This window comes from Hermetia illucens, chromosome 2, assembly GCF_905115235.1.
Source record: "Hermetia illucens chromosome 2, iHerIll2.2.curated.20191125, whole genome shotgun sequence".
NCBI classification, from domain to species: domain Eukaryota; kingdom Metazoa; phylum Arthropoda; class Insecta; order Diptera; family Stratiomyidae; genus Hermetia; species Hermetia illucens.
In genome coordinates, this window is record NC_051850.1 from 50081945 (window position 1) to 50102831 (window position 20887).

General features: G+C 41.5%; 2 protein-coding genes across 2 annotated transcripts; both read right to left on the reverse strand.

Annotated features, from left to right (window-relative positions):
- Positions 1-613: 613 nt before the first annotated feature.
- Positions 614-2252, reverse strand: LOC119649453 (60S ribosomal protein L10a-2). The gene is made up of 3 exons (XM_038051607.1): positions 2139-2252; positions 1612-1767; positions 614-1154 (listed from the first exon to the last, which is right to left on the reverse strand). Exons 1-3 carry the CDS (start codon positions 2141-2143, stop codon positions 662-664), a joined length of 654 nt encoding a protein of 217 aa, XP_037907535.1. The 5' UTR covers positions 2144-2252; the 3' UTR covers positions 614-661.
- A 7396-nt stretch (positions 2253-9648) lies between these two features.
- LOC119648211 (protein ANTAGONIST OF LIKE HETEROCHROMATIN PROTEIN 1) lies at positions 9649-20082 on the reverse strand. Its single transcript, XM_038049818.1, has 4 exons — positions 19901-20082; positions 10466-11215; positions 10325-10394; positions 9649-10269 (listed from the first exon to the last, which is right to left on the reverse strand). The coding sequence occupies exons 1-4, from the start codon at positions 19912-19914 to the stop codon at positions 9832-9834; spliced, it is 1272 nt and encodes a 423-aa protein (XP_037905746.1). The 5' UTR covers positions 19915-20082; the 3' UTR covers positions 9649-9831.
- Between the last annotated feature and the right edge of the window lie 805 nt (positions 20083-20887).

The following is a 20887-nucleotide window of genomic DNA, read 5'->3' on the forward strand; positions in this document are numbered from 1 at the left end:
TATGTTCTTACGCTAATCGTAAATTGTAAAATATTACGTGGCACCATTTTAACTTAAGTATCTCACCTCATTATGCGCATCACAAACGCGGCATTAATTACAAAATTACAAGTGACGAAGTCGTTTTGAATTATGTCCAATATTCACATGATACCAGGGCAGCAGAGAGGAAAACTGGACCCGGAATCATGCGGAAAACCGAGTGTTGGGTGAAAATTGTCCGCCTAATACCGTATACCTAAGTCTAAACTAAAATTTCTTTTCCGGGCCCCCGAACAAACTCCGGTCCCAGAGAAATCCATCCACCCCTTCCGTCAGGATCACGCTCCACAATTTGTATCAGATAAAAGCACGCTGCGGGGAACCACTACCCGGGAGGAAACTGAAGGAACTATCTCAAACGATTCAGCTGTCACTGAAAGTCTCAAAATAGACATGCGACCTTACACCAATTTACTCGTTATTGAAACGATACATAAAAACCGAGCGCACTTCCCACCCGAATATTTCAATTAGCAATCGAAACCAAGTGCCTTCTGAGCCCCCACAAGTGTACTCGGATCAACTCTCCCTTCTCATCAGCCCTCTAAATATATGGAAAGAAAAAGACAAATTTCATGCCAAATAAATTTATTCAGCATCTCCTTGTGATAAAAACAACTTAATACAATCGTTGTGGGGGTCCCATGCTGGATTTGATGTGCAGTGAGCGGACGTTCTGCCAATGCTTCTTCAGCAGCGACACCAAGAAGTTGATTGACAAATGGATGTTTTGCACCAACTCGTCCTCAGTCATGTTAACGTGACCAACGGCAACTGACAGGCACAATACTTTCTTCATCTGGAACTTGATGGTGGCCTTGACTTCGTCGATCTTTCCCATCATTGATTCGGTGTGCGACAAAAGACCAGGGAACTTACCGGCCTTGTTCAAGCCGGGACCCAACAACCTGGGGATTTGTTTGATCAGTGACTCGGACGCGAGGAAAGCGTCGTATGACTTGGCGAGCTTCTTGACCAATTTCTTGTTCTTGTTCAGCTTCTTCAAGGCTTCGGCATCCATGCACGGCACGTTGTTGGCCTTGGCTTCGTCACAATGTTGTTGATCACCCAAAACGCACACCTTCATCTTTGGTCGGGGAATGTTCTTCAATCTGGAATGATCACAAGCGCATATTTAGTAACCAGAAATGACAAAGGACTTCTTTAGACTATTTGGCTGGCATCAGCGAAAAAGTTGTCGTCAACGTTATTCTAACGATAATACATGCAATAAGACATCATTTGAAAATTCCAAAACAATTCCTACTAAGGGTCGCGATCAAACTCACCCAAAATCTTGATTTCTATCTAAACCTCCTTAAAACTAATCGGCAAGGGAAGCTGCATCGCAACCAGGGAAGACCCCGGCTTACGACCGCAACCCATCACCTTCTCAGTTTGATTTTAAGACCCTGAGTGGAGGTCTGCCGCAATCGGCGCTATTCAAACCGGCTTTAGTGGCGACGAGCCTTCAAGACTGATATTTCCTCAATGCACAGCACATTCGCTTCTTGTCCAAGGAAATATTAACCTTTCCGAGCACGCCCCGCAGCCAGCTACGACACATACTTGACGGTACCGCTGAAACGCTTGTCCTTTTGTGGATCGTAGTTCTTCAATCCAATTTGGAGCTCGACAGTTTCAAGGAAACCTCGTTTCTTCGCCTTGGAGGCGGCGAGAACAGCGTTAACTGACTCATAGAGCGTATCACGGGATACTTTTGACCTGAAATGCAAATGAAGAATTTGTTAGAACTCCGTCGTATGCACACACTTAGCACTTTATCTAGTCACAAAAAACATGTTCGAATTACTGTTACTTCAACAATCCAGTATTGAATAATTGAATTACTTTAATAATTCACGATTGTTTACTGTTAGCAATCATTTCCAAACGAGGCCGCTAAGGATTTCTCACGCGCCAAGTTGGTTTCTGATTGCACAGCGGAACTTTGGTCGCGAATTCCTAGCCATCGCGCAAGAAACCAAGAGAAATTTCACAATAATTCGTTTGAAAACTCATCACCGTATCAATCAATAGAACTTTCAAGGAACGATGGCCAGGAAATCCCGAGATAATTAAGGAATTTTACTTACGCCATCTTCAAACGATGCGCACTGTTTCACGTATTGACTTGGAAAGAAGGTTTGTGTCAAGTCGACGGCCGAGGAACGTCAAACTGTGGTGAATTTAACTAGACAGAATTTGAGTTCAGTGACTGAGGTAAGTTGAAAAATTAACGAGGTTGTTCAGATAGATTCATTCTGAATTTCGAATAATATTGTGTACGAGAAAAAAACAAATTCAGGTTAGACGTAATTTCTCGCTTGAGAGTAGCCATGCAACCCGCCTTTTCCTCCATCTATCCACTGACCATATCTGATCATTTCCTAAATTTAATAATGGGCATTAAGTCTGCTCCAGTCTCCCAATTTTCTCGCTGCCGTTATCAGTTATAATTGGGAAAACTTATTTCAAAGTATGTCCCTTTGAGTTGAGGGAAAGACAGTGCTACAACTGTGAGCACTTAGGACATATTTCTAAGGTGTGTAAAGCAGCCAAAAGTAAATGCTTAAACTGTGGCTCATCCGAAGATTGCAATGGTGCAGCCTGCACAAAAAAAAATATGACTTATGTGAAAGTCTGGAACATAATGCAAGGAACAGGGATTGCCGTAAATGGATGGAGTATAAAAAAGCTGTTAGGATTGCCGCCGTAAAGAATATCACCATCAAGGAAGCGTCCAACACGATCAGAAATTATTACAAGCCGATCAACAATGACGTCGAATACAACATGGCTTTCTCCCAGTTAGTAGTCCAAATCAAACAATCTCACGAGATAGATAGAATACAGTACGGCTGTGAAGAAAAGAAACCCCGTTACAACTTACAGGACTTTTCCCCAGGTAGAGCAAATAACTACTGCCTACTTTATAGTATCTGAGTATCAAAAACTATTGCACAAAGTGATATTGATATTTAACAAACACGCTTTGATTAGATCCGAAATGAAGATATCCGTGGTCGATATGGGGTTCCATCGATCGTGGAAAAGTGGCGAGAGAGGCGTCTTCGATGGTATGGTGATGTAATTTGTGCTAACGAGAATTCACTTGCCAAGATTGGTCTGAACATCGAAGTCGATGGTAAACGACTAAAAGGCAGGCCGAAACAACGGTGGCTTGATGGGGATTTAAAAGCCTCAAGATTGCACCCAGATCAGGCATTTGATAGACCCAAATGGCGAAACCGATCACGACGAGGCAACCCCGCTTGTGAACGGAGAAAAGGCTGAAGAAAAAGAAGAAGCTGAGAGCCACGAGCACCTAGGAATTTCAGACGAGATACAGTACATCAGAGTTATCACAGAAAAGTTGAACCGCTCTAGCAACGTGATATTCATTGAAAATCTCGATGGTAAGGATCTTGCAACATAGTAGGCAAAGCATAATTATCTATAAGGATAAGGCATTTTACAATTTAAACAACATCGACATGGTGTCCCTGCAAGAAACCTATGACACTCACTTTACTCCGATTTCCAAGGTTATAACAGGATATTGTTTAGTGTCCAGATTGAGAGATGATGGATATGGCGGAGTGGCGCTCGCCTTTCGCAACGGAATAACCTTTAGAAAACTCAATTTTGACACTGAACATGAAATACTGATTGCAGAAGCACCAAATTTTAAACTTAACATCACTGTAAGTATTCCCCCCCTGCTCTAGGGAATGATAGGATACTTTACTCTTATGTAAACTGGCTGAATGAAGAAACCAAATTACACTTTTTTCCCTCCAACCACCACTAGAATGGAGGACAGTCAAGATTATCCCAATTCCCAAAACCACAGTGATCTGAACAATAGCATGAACTTTAGACCTATCTCCCTAATAAACACAGCAAAAATTCCCAATGGTATGATCAGGGAAAGACGACCATGACGTGCTTAAACGACCTGTTGCTGAAAATTTCTGTAGCCAAGAGTAAGGGCAGAGTCGTGAAAGCGATGTCTTTTGACGTCAACAAAATGTACGCCGAAACTATGAGAGACAAAAAACTTGCCATCTGATATATACTCTTGGACCCTGCGCTTTCTGGAATACATGGAGCTGAAGCTGGTTGAGTGGTCGTGCTTGGTAAACAGTGGCCTATCCCAAGGAAGTTTTTTAAGCCCGGTGCATTTTAATCTGTACACAACCTCGCTTCACTCCAAACTCAATGACTCAACTGGCATCTACTAATAAGCAGATGAGTTTATCATCATTGCTATGTGGACAGGAGATGATCAGGTGGATAGGCTACTACAAAAACAGGTTTTTTGTGAATAACACCCTGAAAATCTCAATGAACAGAGGTAAGTCTAGCGTTATTGCTTTTAAGAGAAATAATGGCAAACCATGTAAAATTTTAATATATTAGATAACATTTCTGGGCAGAACAAATACGAAATCCCTATCCCTGAAAGATCACTTCAATAAGACAATCATAAAGGCCAAACATACTTCGAGGGTAGTAAACTTTGCCACAGGTTTCTCATGGAGATTAAATCTGTTTAGGACCATTGTGAGACCAGTGCTTGAGTATGCTGCTGCCTCCGCACTCTTGATGCCCAAATACCTGGGCAACGAAATAGCCACTATTGTGGTGTCTCAGTTGAAAAGATGCTTAGGTTTCACTAAGTCTTCACCGCATTATGTGGCTCATGTTCTGGCGGACGAAAAGTGAAATTATGTTGAACAAGATGCGCACTCAGCAGCAAAGGTAGCCCTAATCAACGAAAGAACCATGGTTTCGTCTTTTACAGCTGAGGATGTACTATGGGTGGTGTAGAATAAAATCAGGAAGGATTGGCAAGATGAATACCAGGCAAAGTCGAGATTAAAAGGCAAAGATTTCGCGGCAATCTTTCAGGAACTGCCCATTAAAATAGCAGCTTTCATCTCAGCAAATAATATAGTAATTGTAAAAACTTTACTTAAACTATTGGCGAAATCAACAATGACAATTGTCTAAAGTCTGGCGTGGAGGAGACAATATACCACCTTATTTTTGAGTGTAGGAGGCACAGTGTGGCTAGGAACAAATTCAATTGGAAAGAATCTTTCAACTTCCTAAGAATTTTTTTTAAAAGAAGGAAACCAGCTTCGGATAGTGGAGTTGATCAGCTCTTTAAAAGAATCAAGAATCAAGCTTTTTATTTCATATTTCTTTTACCTTGCTTTTTGTGAGAAACTGTGAATATCGCAAGCCACAAGGCATTTCTTATCCAAAAACACCCTTCCTAATTCATTCCACCCATCCCATATATCCCCTATTTCATTTTCCTAGTTAAGATCAATGTGAATGAATAGTGCAAAATAGCACATACTGGTTTCAAACAAAACAAATCACATAACTCTGCGTCTTATTGTTACAAAAACTAATATAATCTGGCATAATAACAAAACGTAAAGTGCAAATAATACAAAATCTAGAACAAGTAATATACAAGATAACATAACCACAATCATATAAAGACGTTAGCTGCGTCTAAACTTGTCACACGTCTCCTGCCTGTTCGGACAGACTCTGACACAATTGTGCTTGCAATTCATCATCATCATCAACGGTGCAACAACCGTTATCCGGTCTAGGCCTGCCTTAATAAGGAACTCCAGACATCCCGGTTTTGCACCGAGGTCCATCAATTCGATATCCCTGGTCTGGTGTCCCGACCTACGCCATCTTGGACAGGGTTTGCCTCGTCTTCTTTTTCTACCATAGATATTGCCCTTATAGACTTTCCGGGCTGGGTCATCCTCATCCATACGGATTAAGTGACCCGCCCACCGTAACCTAACCTATTGAGCCGGATTTTATCCACAACCTGACGGTCATGGTATCGCTCATAGATTTCTTCGTTATATAGGCTACGGAATCGTCCATCCTCGTGTAGGGCGCCACAAAACAGCATAGTTTTCATATGAATTGTATTTGTGACACGACATTTTTCGGGATACTTTTTGAGATTGTTTGATCATATATTGTTCGACTTGCATGATTCCTTTTTTGGTTCATTCTCTAGACTAGTCTTCAAAAGACGGTATTTAAGCTTAACCAGTTTTTACATTCCGATTTCGCAAATACATTTTCTCCGGAACTGCTGGATCGATTTTAACAACTTTCTTATGAAAACGATCACAACACATTAAGTCCGTTTTCCGTTCGTTAAAAAAAATTAGGGCAATTTTGAAATTGAATTTTTTAAAAGCTTCTACTTCTTAATCGATTTCGTTAGTTCTAGTTCTAAACAAAAGTGTATTTGCACTTTCTTCTTCGGGTTCACAGTTTGGTAAAAAACGCAGAAGAAGTTAGAGTAAGTCTCAAAAAAGGGCAATGTCAACATCAAATAAACCTTATATACAACAACAACATTCCATTAAAGCACGGTGAGTTTAACACCTACAGCCCGAATACCAAATCCTATTCTCACTTCCTCTGTGGTAACTACTAAACAGGTTGAGGGTTTTGCAACAAGCTGCTGTTAGCTTATTCAGAGTATAATATTGTCTTGCAACTCGCATTGGATCGCATATATAACTATGGCTCCCTGTTCAGAACTGCTGCTCTTAGAGCACTCAATGAACATTTCGAGAAGTGCAACGCAATGAGGTATTTGATTCTAGGACGCGAGAAAGCAGCATCGCTTTGCAGTCAAGAAAAATTTTGCCTGCGACATAAGACTTCCAATCGCTGAAAAAATCGGTTGACTTCGAATGAAAACTAAATTTTTCAACGTTCACCGTGGCGTTCACTGTGTATGCTTCAACGGAATACAAGGACGACGAATTCTATAGTCGTCTTGAATCAGTATTCAATTCCTCGAACCATGTGAAGTTATTTCTCGAGGACTTCACCATTAACATTGGAAAAAGCTGATCCGCCGTGGTCCTACTGAGAGCTATAGTCTCCATCATATAACAAACGAAAACAGCCTCAGGTACATAAAATAACAGCAGAAACATGGAAAGAGGATTTTTTACACTACCGCAGGATCCATAGGACAACGTTTTCCTAAACAGCTGGATCTTCGTTCAACCACACACACTTCGGCCCGGTTCTCATTAAGAAACGAGCATCTACCATCCTTGGCATGCGTACATACCACGGGACGAACTGCGACAGCGTCCGATATTCCGTAAGGCGCTGAGCCGATAGTAGGAAACCAATAGCAGTGACATCAAGTGAAGACAGCAGGGAATCTAATTGGGGACATGGAGCAGATTGAAAATTGATGGGCTCGATATTTCAAAATGCTACAGTGCCACAACACGATCTCTACAGATCAAGGAGCTGATGAATATCAGCTAAAAGTGGAAAGTACCAACAAGCAAACAAAGGAAGTGATTCAACAATCCTGAGGAAAAGAGACCATGATTCGTAGCCCTTGAAAGCCAACAACTCGGTTTTTGCTAAGAAATCGGTTAATTTAAACGAAAAAGCTCCCACAGGGATACCTGGAGAATTATGTGAAGAAGCATTGTGCAAAACGATTGGTACAGTAGATTTTGAGTTATGCCGTACATGAACTTCAAGAATAGCAAGTTTCAAAAAACCTATTTAAAGTTTCGCACACTAAGACCCGGCCTAGAACAACAGACGTTTATATATTCATAACTTCGCCAATTTTACCCCATTCGACTTGAAATTTTGACACAATATTCTTGAGATGTTATGCATTGAAAATAAAATACATGATAAATAAAAAATGCAAAGAAAAAAGCTATAAATAGCCTACCCCCCTTGAGCATTAGGAAGCATTTAGTTGACGTCAATGCTCCCTTGGCTACTCAGGACATCGATTTGAAATTATGGTAAAAGTATGTAGAAATGTTAAGGACAAAGTCCGCAGGTGCAACTAGCGACACAATGGCTCCAGCTGATTTAGAGTGATAGTAACCAAACATGGTCCGATTATACCGGAGACCAACGATAGAAAGAAATACAATTTGGTACTGATCGATGACTACACTCACTTTAAAGCTGCATACGCATTGGAGTCAAAGTTAGAAAATTTCCAGTTTCTCAAGGCCTATGAGACAATGTTTACTTTTCTAATCTGAAACTGAACTACTGTCGTTAAGACAACAACAGCATATGGAGTTCCGGAGCGTTTCAACGAGATATCGTCGGATGCTCCACTATAATTTCGGAAAGTCAGTAGAGAGTTCTTCCATGTTGTATAGATGGACTCGAAGATAACCAACATTTTCCACTGATTCTGATGAAAATAAACTTAGAAAGCTAATTATGCGATCAATAACATCAGCTCATCAACTATACATCCAAATCCAATGCTTTTGGAGTACCACCAAAATGAACCAAAGGCAAGCATAGGAGATTTTGTGTGAACTCTGCATCCGCTAAAGAAGGAACACATTTTTAGATATTTTAATGTATTCTAAATTTTGTCTTGGAGGATATCTGGACCACTTCCTCTAAGTTAAAGATTTTAGTTGGTATCTGAGATTTTCCGAAGTATTTGACTCAATTTTATTTCAAATGAAATAACCATTAACTACAGCATTGCATACAACTGCTAACTTCAAACTCGCAACATAAATGATTTTGGGACGATAACCATCAGTTAACCAAATTCAAGGAAACAAAACTCACTTTTACAGAGTATCATGCATGATAGTAACTTTTCAAAGTAGCATTAACGAATCAATTGCCCATTTAATACTGGATACAAATAGCAGCACGCGGGCAGGGAATAGTAATTTCGTTCTGTTATGTAGCCCCGGAAATAGGGGAGCGTTTGGAGCAACGTATCTAACCTCAGTAGGAACCACAGGCGCTTTGCTCCACACCTTCGTTAAGAAAATTGGCAATATGATTAACATGACCCTTTCGGTTTTCCATGAGCTAACAATGTGCCAATATTAAAAATTTTCGGTTACAAGGCCTCGAATTTGACTCAGTCAACGACTTTAATCTCGCAAACGAAACACCGACCGTTTCTATTGGATCAGGAGCTTCAGAACAGGCTACAGAACACGAGGTTAATGTCGCCGAATAGCAGGACATGAAATTACATAGCTAAACTGGGAAGTAGTCTAAAAATTAAGGGTTTGCGTTCATTGTAGTATGATCCAAATAAGGATAACACTTTTCAAAATCTGGCTATTGGATGGATGATCGTTAAGATTCCGAATGTCAGCCGTCTTCACTGCGACAATTGTAAGGGTATCTCCCTGCTTCCAAATGTCGTAAAAATACTAGTTAAAGCCATCCCAGACCACAACAAAGAATACCTCGAAATCTTGATCGGGAAAGTGCAGGTTGATTTTTGCTGTAGACCAATACCGTACCAACCGCTTTAACAGTCTGTAGATTATTTTGAAACAACAAGTTTACCATCCCGTTTCACCTGGCCTTCATCGATTTAAAGAAGGCTGTCGACACAGCACAACAGGTGGTGCATCTGCAGCGAGATAAAGTTTCGAAGGAATTTGAAGTGTAAAACGGAGTCTGCCATGGTAACATCTTTTCACCGATACTTTTTCTTGTTGTTATCGATGACGTCCTTCATGCGGTCTAGAGGACATATCATACCCCTTTAGGGCTGAAAATCGTTGTTTATAAGAAAAAAAGTTTTAGTATTTAGAAAAGTGCGTGTATATTTTCTTAAGTGTTAGCATATATGATATGGAATGTCTAAAAAGATTTATATAAAAAATAAAATAGATTTTCATATCTACTCAACGTTTACTATCCTTAAATACCTTAAACTTAAAAAATCTAATTGCAACAAGTCTTTAGGAAATTCGATAAAAATTCTCTCAGTACATTACCACCATCCGTGTCGGGCAAAACACTCTGTGCATCATTCTCCGGCTGCATGTCTTTGTAGCTCGGCTTCATCTGACCAATCCACTCATAGTTGAATTTGTCGCCATTCATTTCAATTAAATTATGAAGAACCACACAGGCACCAATAACATTCGCCATATTACGATACTCAATATCCGTCTTTTTACTAATAACTCGCCATCGGGCAAAAAGACGGCAAAATGCATCCTCTGCAATGGATGTGACTTCTTCGATGCAGGCATTAAGAAATTCTTGACTTTCATCCTTGGGATTTGAGAACTTTGTAAGAATCCAATCTAAAGATGGGTATGGCGCGCCACCCACTAAGTATCCTCGAATTAATTTTTCGTCGATTGTCCTAGTTATCTGGAATAGTATTTTCGTTTAGTTTCTGTAATTATTGGAGTTTTGGAAAATTTACATCTGGAAGGTCGCCATGGCTTTCAACGTAAATTGCTGGATCACGAGCATTTAGTTCAATTTTACGAAATCTGAATAATATGATGAAGTGAGTATCAAATAAAGACAACACAAAACGTCATGGAGAGGTAGAGGTACTTACATAAACTTATGATCTACTACTCCTTGCAATATGATCGAAGGCCATCCATCGGCGTTTATATAATTCTCGAACCCATCCAGGGGTGGATTAATAGGGATGTGCGTCACCCCGACAGTGCCTAAGACCAGAGGCAAATGTGAAATATTCTCAAATTCGCGGATGATATCCAGTTGCTCATTTCGTTCAGGCATACAAACCAATGCGTCCATATGCTTATCACTAAGTGCTTCACACAGCATCCGTACAAAACGACACACTGTACTTCTCGCCACCCCAAACATTTGCGATACTACCCGATATTCAGATCCAGTTGCTAATTTATATAATGCCATTGCAACACGCTTTTCCAGCGGTATTGGTTTGTTAACCGTTGAGCATTTCGGGGTCATGTCGTCTTTCAAGCGACTACAGAGGATTTCGAATGTTTTCTTCGACATACGAAACGTTTCGAACCAGTCTTCATCGGTGAAAAATTGCACTTGGACATCCCAAAAATCGGAGTAGCGTTCCTCCCGCCAAACCCGTTTTTGCACTGGTCGTGGCATTTGAAGGAGGAATTGATTCTGGATTGCAATTAAACGATTCATGTATTGCATGCGAAGTAAACGCTGGCGTTTTCTAATTCGCTTGGCCGTCTGTCGCCGATTGTAAAGCATTATCTTTTGAAAAGCGATCGTTCGTTCAGCTAGAATGGTTATAATTTTTTGCCAAGCCCGTATCATGTTTTGTTCATGGGCATTCATATTAGTCCTGCAAGAAATATATCGATGATTAATTGAATTGCAATTATATTGTCTGATTGCAAACGTTTAATTTGTATATATATATATTGAATAAGACAGTGAAGGCACTAAATACAGAGATGAAATTTATAACGAAAACTTTGAATGCATGTGCAGAATAATGAAGTCGGATCAATTTAGGCCAATTTCTAGTATATCAATGATTAGCAGCGCGCCTACATACCCAATTCGATTAGACATGATTTTGAGTGCAAATATTTATAATTGAATAAAGTCACGTTCCTAACATCAGGGAACAGATATAGTATATGTTAGATTGCTCCCAGATCGTCTGCATAGGATCTGGCTATTAACATTGGACTCGTGACCTCGTGATCCAAACAAACACAGACTGCGTTGCGGGTTCGAATACCAATGTCATATGCTACAGCTTAACTAAGTTATAGTTCGGCCTCAATTCTAACAAAACCATTACAAGAACATATCTTGTATAAGGATTGCAAGAACTTCATCCCTAACAAGCTGTTACTTCACTGGTAATTTTGCGATGTTTCACTTTATTTTCTTTATCATTATTTCATTTCATTTTCAATCAACGCTTGCCTGAAGGGGAAAATTTTTCCTCATCGCTGGGAGGTTGCGCTGCCGTCGGCATACCGACAGCTCTTTACTTATCCCCACGGCAGTTCGGTTTTACAGCAGGGAGATCCACGGTGAAAGCTATCATGAAGATTGTGAATGCGGTTCATTGAGCTAAGGCGTACAATCGTCGACCTCGCCGGTTAGTGCTCCTCGTAACGCTTGATGCCAGAAATATCTTCACTTCTGTAAAATGGCGGATCTGCTAAGCACACCTCATGTCCCGGGCTTCTGGAATGCTTTCGCACTTGGTCAGTTATGTAAATGACGTTGAGGCACTTATTGCCGGACGTTCAGTTAAGCAGGCACAAAGCAGACTGGGCATATTAATGCGATGGATAAACGAGTGGAAACCGAATTAATCATCTTGACTAAGAAGAAAATTCGGATCCTGCGTCCCGTGACGATCGGCGAGATGATTAGAGAATCAAAACCAACCAAGTCACTGGCGGTCCCAGATCTAGCACTCTCTCTCATGAGTACCATGCAGTCCGGTCTGCGCTACGGCGCTGAGATACGGGCTGATGCTCTTGAGTGATCGAGGGAAACCTCCATAGTGGTGGCACCGGGAGACGCTGTATCGCATCGGCCTGCTGGCCGCGATCCAGTAGACGAATGCTCCAAAGGCCTAATTAGGGCGATCACACCCGAGTCTGCGCGGGGACTTATCTGAAGTGGCAATAGTCACGAAACCTTACCAGGGGTATACTGGTACCATGGGGACCTGGATAGCCCCTGAATTCACATACTTCAGGTGAACTCCTGTTGTATGTGCGTTCAGCTCGTTTGTTTGCGGTTGGCCCCTTATGGGGAGCTTCATGGGGGTTCAATTGCGTTCAAGCGAACAGAGACTTTCGGGTATTAGCGTGGTGTTGCTTTTCAACACGGGTGCCGTACTCCTTAGTTCAGTAGAGATTTTGGTAAGTCTTGCATCGTATGAATGAATGAATGCTGAGCCATGCACTTGGTATAGAATGGTACCGTCGTAGCTTGCTGCGGTAGGGCTCTGATTGTGATCACAAAATCAATCTGTGTCTCAAGAAGACCGTGGGATTAAGTCCACGAGACAGGTATACATGTTAAGCCGGTGTCGTAACTACCTACCATACTGCCTCAGAGTCAATAGTGAGAGTGATCGCAGAAGTATTCTCCGTCGCCCTCCTTGCTAAGGAATGCCAAACCATCTACAAGCTCAAGGGAAAAGACTCCAAAGGAGTGGGTGCCCAAGAAGAATAGCAACATATACTGAATGATTGACAACTCTCTTGAGATAGCGAGCCAAAAGGCGCATGGACCGCGAGGGTCATCGGCAAGTTAGCTCCGTGGTTGAACCAAAAATATGAAATTGACTATTTGCTTATCCAGGTTCTAAGTGGACATTGAGATGTTCAGTTCCACCTGCACAAGCCATGATCCCTGATTGTGCTTTGCTGTGGAGTGGTGGGCGACGATGATCACTTTTTTTTCTTGTAGAAGATGGGCTAGAATTCGTTGGTAACTTTTTGGAGACACAGGGGAGCTCTCTCGGAACAACACTATCAGAGGGATGCTAAGAAACCCCCAAAATGAAACTGTGTTGCTCATTACGTTCTGGTTCTCCTTCTCGATCAGTAGAGGGACCGGATGACAGCGGGTTTTCTCAACTAATAAATAATTCCATTTGTCCTCTCCTCTCCCGTTGGTGAAAGGAAGTACCTCACCTAAAGGCCCCCTATAGCGGGAGAACGCGAAAGCTAGAACAAAGTAATGTATCAAAATGGTTCCAGGCTAGCTCTCTGACGGCGGGGAGGCGATTAGTGGTTGTTCGATGGTTTACCATTGCGGAGGTTCAACACTTAGTGTGTAAGCACAATCATTCACCCTACCCGAAAAAATGTACTAACTTTTACTTCTTAAAGAACCAATCAACCAAAACTATTACGCCTGCATCTTACTGCTAAGATTTAGCTTAGCGCAATGTGATTTTTCATTACCCTCAAAAATTAGAAAAAAGTTTGGATATAAAATCTTTAACAACCATTGTGCAGAATGGAATCGAAATTTATTCATTAGTGCCTAGCTTTTCTCCGGAACACATTGCAAGCAAAAGCTCTTACTTCCTCCAATTCACGAACCTGTGAACGTTTAACACATATCGAATTAGAACTATTTTTACAAAGCACCCAAAATCTCCCGGTTTGAGGTCAGCAGAAAAACTTTTCTAAGGAGTAGGTATTAGCACACCTCATTTACAGGTTACAGGGAAGTGCCCGTTATTCAGGCAGTTATTGAAAATAATGGCAAAATGTTCACTGATGGTGGGCGCACACTTCCGTAGGATAAAGTTGGAAATGCCGTCAGGGCCCGATGATTTTTTTACTGTTCGATGGGATGATTGCAGATTCAACTTCTTCTTGGAAGGTAAAGAAGGAGGCGAACGGGTCGATTCTGACAATATCGTCCGGGCGGCTGGGGGAAAAATGTCATTGGAACAACCCTTCTATACTCACCCTTTTATCGTTGACTGCAGTGGCGACTGCCGAGTTCCAGATGGGATCCGCAGGTGTGGCTAAAGTAGTCTACGCAGACAGATATTTTTTCCTCGGGGGAATGGAACTGGAGGTTAATTGACGTTGAGAGTGGATTTTTTCCTTCCAGACAGTCGTCGATTAATTATTGAAAAAAATGGGGGCCAGGTTTAAGGGACTGCAGAAGTTTCTTGTAGGAGGCATTCAGTTCAGATCTAATAGCTCCATTAATGTTGTGCGATTATAAATGGCAAACTAACAGATAGAAAGAGTTGGAGTTCCTTCTTTGCAATCTTATTAACCAGTGAATTAATTTTCGAAATATTCAGAAACCACGCAGTGCCGGGTGTATGAAAAGTGACGGTATACAATTCATTGCAAAAACCGAACAAACTGCCTTTTCATTACGAATCTTTTACCGCCGTCCATTGTCGTCGTCTATTTTTTCGTGAATTGAACATTCAGTTATTCTTCAACCGTGGTCTCAATACTCTAAGCCTAGTCCAGACAACACGATCGCTACGGCTCTGTTAGGACAGTGCTAGCCTTTCCGCTTGTACATAGCTGGTGCATTTTTGTGTAAACACATTGATTTGGCAGAGAAAAATTACTACACATTCCAAGGGGCTAGAAGTAATAATTAAAGGCATTGAACCTGAAGTTGACTCAGAAAAGGGCTTGAAGATTAAATCGGTATATAATATTAAGAACCGATTCAGAGTACCACAGTTTCTATTTAAGGTGGAGCTGGAGCCGTAACTTAAGAAACTCTGCAAAGGTGAAACGCATCCCATTCATAGGTTGCGTTACTTTTTACATCGGAGGATAACAGTTGAGGAACCGATGAAACGAAAAGGACCTATACAATAACTTAATTGTCAAGAGTTCGGACACACCAAATCATACTGTACACTTCCAAGTGTATGCAGCATATGCGGCGACCTCCATCCACAACAATGGGATCGACATCCTCCTTATATCGCAGATTCATCTCACCAACAAATATAATTTCATGATACCCAGCTACAAATTTTACGATACTAAGCGTCTTGATGAAAAAGATCATAGAGGTTCAGAAATCCTAATTAAAAAGCATTAGGTCATGAAACACTTTGCTAAGGACTATATGCAAACCACATCTATATGCGTAGCAGAATGGGGGGATCCGGTTACAATCTCTGCTGTATAATGACCTCCGAGATTTACCATATCTGCAGAACAGTTTGTAAACTTCTTCAATTCGCTTGGTAGAAGATTTATTGTAGCTGGGGAATTTAATGCCAAACACAATCTCGTCTAAAGGTAAAACTCTCTCTCTGATTGCCATGTCGACGAACTGTGAACTCGATGTATTATCGAGCGGCCATTCAACCTACTGGCCAACTGGTCGTCGTTAAATACTTGATCTTATCGACTTTGCATTTAAAAGCAAATGTATCATTGAAATCAAACATCGAAATCGACCAGGCTGCACGTTGCTTCGCTGAAGTATAACATTAGCTGCCCTGCATGCAACACCAAAGTCCTAATGTGTAGTTTCAGATCATCAAAAGTCTTTAAAAATAATAGACCAGCTTATAAGAAAAAACGACAGTTGAGGTGTGAATGGCAAGAGTTTAGATCGCCGAACTCGAAAAAGAATCCGGCAGCGGCTAGAAAGGAGCTACAAAAAAGCATTGAAAAGGGAGAAGCATAAAAATCTAAAGTGTTTCCTTGTAAATCTAACACCTTTTCCGACAACGAATTATTCTCTTTGGAGAGCAATGAAAAAGCTCAATAGGACAATCCTCTGCGAATCAACAGTCCGATTGTCGGACGGTAGTTGGGCGAGAAGTAGCGCCGAGAAAGTTTCAATTTTTGTTTAACAATTGCAAGGCGTTTCCCAACCAGACACACCAAACGATTCGTTTCAAAGCTTCTGAAGTCTTAAGGTTCTCGCAAGACCACATTGAACTCAAAAAGGTTCCTGGTTTCGACCTTATTACGGGCAAAATCCAAAAACTGCCGAGATCTGCATTCACTTAACTAACACAAATATTTAATGGTTTCTTATATCTTAGCTACTTTTCTAAATGCTGGCAATTGTCGCAAATAACGATGATCCCAAAGGAAGAAAAAAATACTCGGACCACTATCTCATTGGCATGGTGCTCTCAGCTCAAATTACTACACCACCTACAATTCCCTCTATCAATCAGATGAGAGTGAATACTGAAGCCATTCACAACACAGCCGTCCGCAACACCTATAAGGGAGATATCCTATCCTGGAGATGAAGCATCAGCAAATGATCTTCACAACCACCTGAAAAGCGTTATCATTGATACGCTCACAAACACATTTTGCCCCAGCCACAAAAGGAGTCGGAACGGTTGTTTTGATGATGAATGTAAGCTAACAAGAACTCCGTCGAGCAGAGAAGCGACTTCACAGATGGAAAAAGGAAACCTGGAAGAACCAACAGGTCTGTAAACTCGGAAAGTACAGGGAGCAACCGCACAAGGCGCCGAAATTTTACCAACAAGTCAGCAGGATAAACCTCGATGTTTATTCTGCCGAGACAAAGAAGGAAATCTGATTTCCGACAGAATGGGCATATTGGAGCGATGGGTTCAGTATTTTAATGAGTTGCTCAACAACCAAAATATCGGCGACTTGGAGGTCCCGCCAACTGAAGACGATGGGCGAATACTGCCACCACCAAGTATAGAAGAAGCAATCCGTGCAATCCATCGGCTTAAAAGCCATAAGTCGCCAAAGAGGTTTCACTCCAGGCATATCAGCAACAGATCACATTTTCTCTCTGCAGCAAAACCGTTGGAATATGGCCATCAGTTGCACCATCTTTTCATCGACTTTAAAGCCGCCTATAAAAGCATAGCCCGGATAAAACTGTAGAGACGAAATTAATAAGATTAACTAGACTGACCCTGACCAATGTGCGAAGCCACAGAAAAGCAGCAGGATCACTCTCAAAACCATTCGACAGTAACAACGGTCCAAGACAAGAGGATGCCCCATCATGCGTCCTCTTTAACCAGGCCCTGGAAAAAGTGATCCGTGATACTAAGGTAAATGCGAGGAGTATGATCCTCTTAAAATCCACCCAACTACTGACCTATGCTGACAATATCGACATTATGGAAAGAACAAACCGAGATGTACAGTACACCTTCATCCAGATCGACCAGGCGGCGCGAGATCTTGGGCTGCACATTAATGACATAGGCAAGACGAAGTATATGGTGGCAACGTCAGCGCCAAAACCAAAAGAACGAACAAAATCGAGTCGCACTGGTCAAGGGAAAACAATGAAGATAGAAGACTACATTTTTGAGACCGTTGATAATTTCTCCTATCTAGGGTCGAAAATCACAGCCGATAGATAACAGCTATGACGATGAAATCCGCACACGGTTGTTGGCTGCCAACAGAGCCTATTTCAGCTTACAAAAACTGTTTCGCTCGAAACGTCCCACCATAGGGTGAAAGTTTTTATTGTACATATGACATGATCTTGCCAGTCCTTATGTATTCCTCGGAGACTTGGGTTCTTAGCAAGAAAAATTGTGAACTCTTGGCCATGTTCGAGAGAAGAATCCTCCGAAGAATTTTTGGCCCCCTACATGAGGATGGACGATTCCGTAACCTACATAACGACGAAATCTATGAGCGATACCATGGCCGTCAAGTTATGGATAAAATGCGGCTCAATAGGTTACCGTGGGCGGGTCACTTAATCCGTATGGATGAGGATGATCCAGCCCGGAAAATCTATAAGGGCAATATCTATGGTAGGAAAAGAACACGATGCAGACCCTGCCTGAGATGGAGCGATGGCGTAAATCAGGACGCCAGACAGCTTTTAGGGATGTTGAATTGGTGCACCTCGGCGCAAAACCGGGATGTCTGGAATTCCTTATTAAGACAGGTCTAAACCGGATACCGGTTGTTGCGCCGTTGACAATGATGAAAAATTAATGTGATGCAATAAAAACAATATTAATTTTGTTGGACAGGTTTTTAATGATCTCGGAGAAGAGACGGTAGTTATCGTTGCATCTGCTGTGTTGTCGGTGGAATAATGGTTTGGTTCGTTGCAGGAGTCTATTCCTGTCGCGGACTAAGAGGAGGGTTGAGGGGAAAGGCACAGGAAAGGAGCGTGTTTGTCAATTGTGAGATCGAAGACAAAATTGAATTTCCAGATCTAGCTGGTTAGCTCTTCATTGGTATGAACTCGTGTTTTGTCCAGGGGAGGCCCGAGCGCACTGGATAAACCGCGTCGGAAGGCATCCTAGTTTATCATCGTAAAGGGTCTACATTTGTACAGACGGGGAAAGAGGGAAGAATTTGCTATAAATGCATGGAGAAGCTGAGGGCATGATGATCAGAGTGAGCTGTCGTTGATCAACAGCTATTGGATGATTGGACGACATTATAAAACCGTCTAGGAAGGATGAAGGAAGGAAAAAAGGACGTAATGGGCCTGACCGCAATCAATCGAAGGGGACTTTGCCGTTGTCGTGCAATTTCCAAGTTCGGACAGGATGGGGGTGAGGCGATGACCTGTGTCATCCGACAAATAGAGAGAGCCGATTAGGACTCGGAAGGACGCCGCCGCCTCTGACAGGTAGTCCAACGACTGCTAACAGGCAGTTTGAAGCAAGTGAATTGGGAAAATATTTGCTCAAGTCCTGATTTAACTAAAATGACAGTGCCCCTGCCCGGGTCATTGCAGAATATGATGTATCTGGGGACGAGTAGTTTAACGTTGAGGATTTCCGCAAATCTGGTATCGTCGAGAAGAGCAAGATTGGCATTGGTGTCCTCGAAGAACTTGTGAAGGACGAAACGTTTATCATTTAAAAGGAGTGAGTTAGTATTGAGTGTTGCACATTCATTTTGGTTGTCTAACAATTTTAAGGGGAATTGTAAGTATGTTTCGAGTCTGTCTTCAGGTGGAGACGAAGGTAGTTGTGATAGAAGTCAGTGACTGGTGTCTAGAGGGAGTGGAATGCCATATTGAAGAAGGACCTAGCTTTCATAAAAAAACCCCTGGGATGGAAGAGTGTAGAGGCTGATAAGCTGTGGATTTCGGGTCTTATTCGCCCCCTGGCCACTACAGCGTAAGGAGTCAGTGAGGAACCAGTGCAGCTGAAATGAGGCAGAAGGCCTGGCGGAGTCACCAACTGCGGAGGGGAGGGGGAGAGGATGAAGAAGAGTGGGGATGAAGGTTGCCCCTAGCTATCTCTCGCTACATTGAATTGATTCCACCCTTGGGGACATTAGTTCCATTTCAAATTCCACCAGTACTTTAACAGCACAGCAAAATATATAGAATACTATACAATAAAATGAGCAAGTAAGCAATCCCTCCGAGAGTAGTTAAACTAGTAGAATTAATTAAAATTGGTTTCATGAGCATCGAAATACCAATATAAATTATTCAAGTGGAGACATCGCGAAGAACTGTCTTTCCAATCAAACTTATTGGTATCTAAAACAAATATCAATTCATATTTCTGATAAGCAAATTATTCACTTACAAAACTGTTATCATCTTGACTTAGTTATTTTTTAACTCTCTACAACAAAATAACGATTGGATCTAGAAGAAATCCAAAAACTTGTAAACAAAAAGTGAACACCAGCCGTCTAGTGACAGCGTCATATGACGTTTTCAACTGGTGGAATTAATGGGATAGGAACGACTTTTTTTGATTGTTTACATCCAGGAAAAATCATGACAACCAGTTTTATGGTATTCAAGGGGTCTAGAATTAAAAGAAGAATGTTCAGGAGATCTATCCGGTCGGAAATAATTAACAGTGCCATTTGGTGACGATGCGGGAATTTAAACCCGTGTGGAGCCCAAATAACAACTTTTCCAATTAGTGTTCGTTCAATGCTAACGCATCAGCTGATCATCAATCTGATTTGTAAACTTGGAACGGGGGAACAGTATACAGCCGATCCAATTGGCGGCGCGTATTTTGTATGTCGTGTTTAATATGGATTTCAGATGGTATTTCCAGTTCAGGGATACATTTCCATTTAAAATATTTACTCTTAATATGGATTCTAGGGATATTTGTGTAAATCACAACGACTTTAAATAAAAAATTGCGAAATCATATTTCCAGGCGCTGTCAAGTGCGCTAGACGTAAGAACTTTACCTCACAAGGCGACTGACGTCCACCCGCTAGACATTAAGACAAGATTATGACAGAAAATTACATAATTCCGGGCAAGTAAGATTTTCTCCGTCTCGTGTATGTATCCTCGAAGGTGAATAATCCTGCCGAGAACCAATCGCAACAGTGACTTTCCGGGCAGTCTGTCGCATATATTTATTATAGATTTTTTTGTGAAGAAGTCATCGTCTTTAAAATGCTGGAGAGAGCACATGTAAGTAAACTAAAAATATCCTCATTTTCCTCGCAATTACAAATGACAGCGAAAAAGCTACAAATTATCGCCTTCAAGGCAGGCGAGCGAATGTAACGAGCTAGTCCATTTGCATGATTAGAAC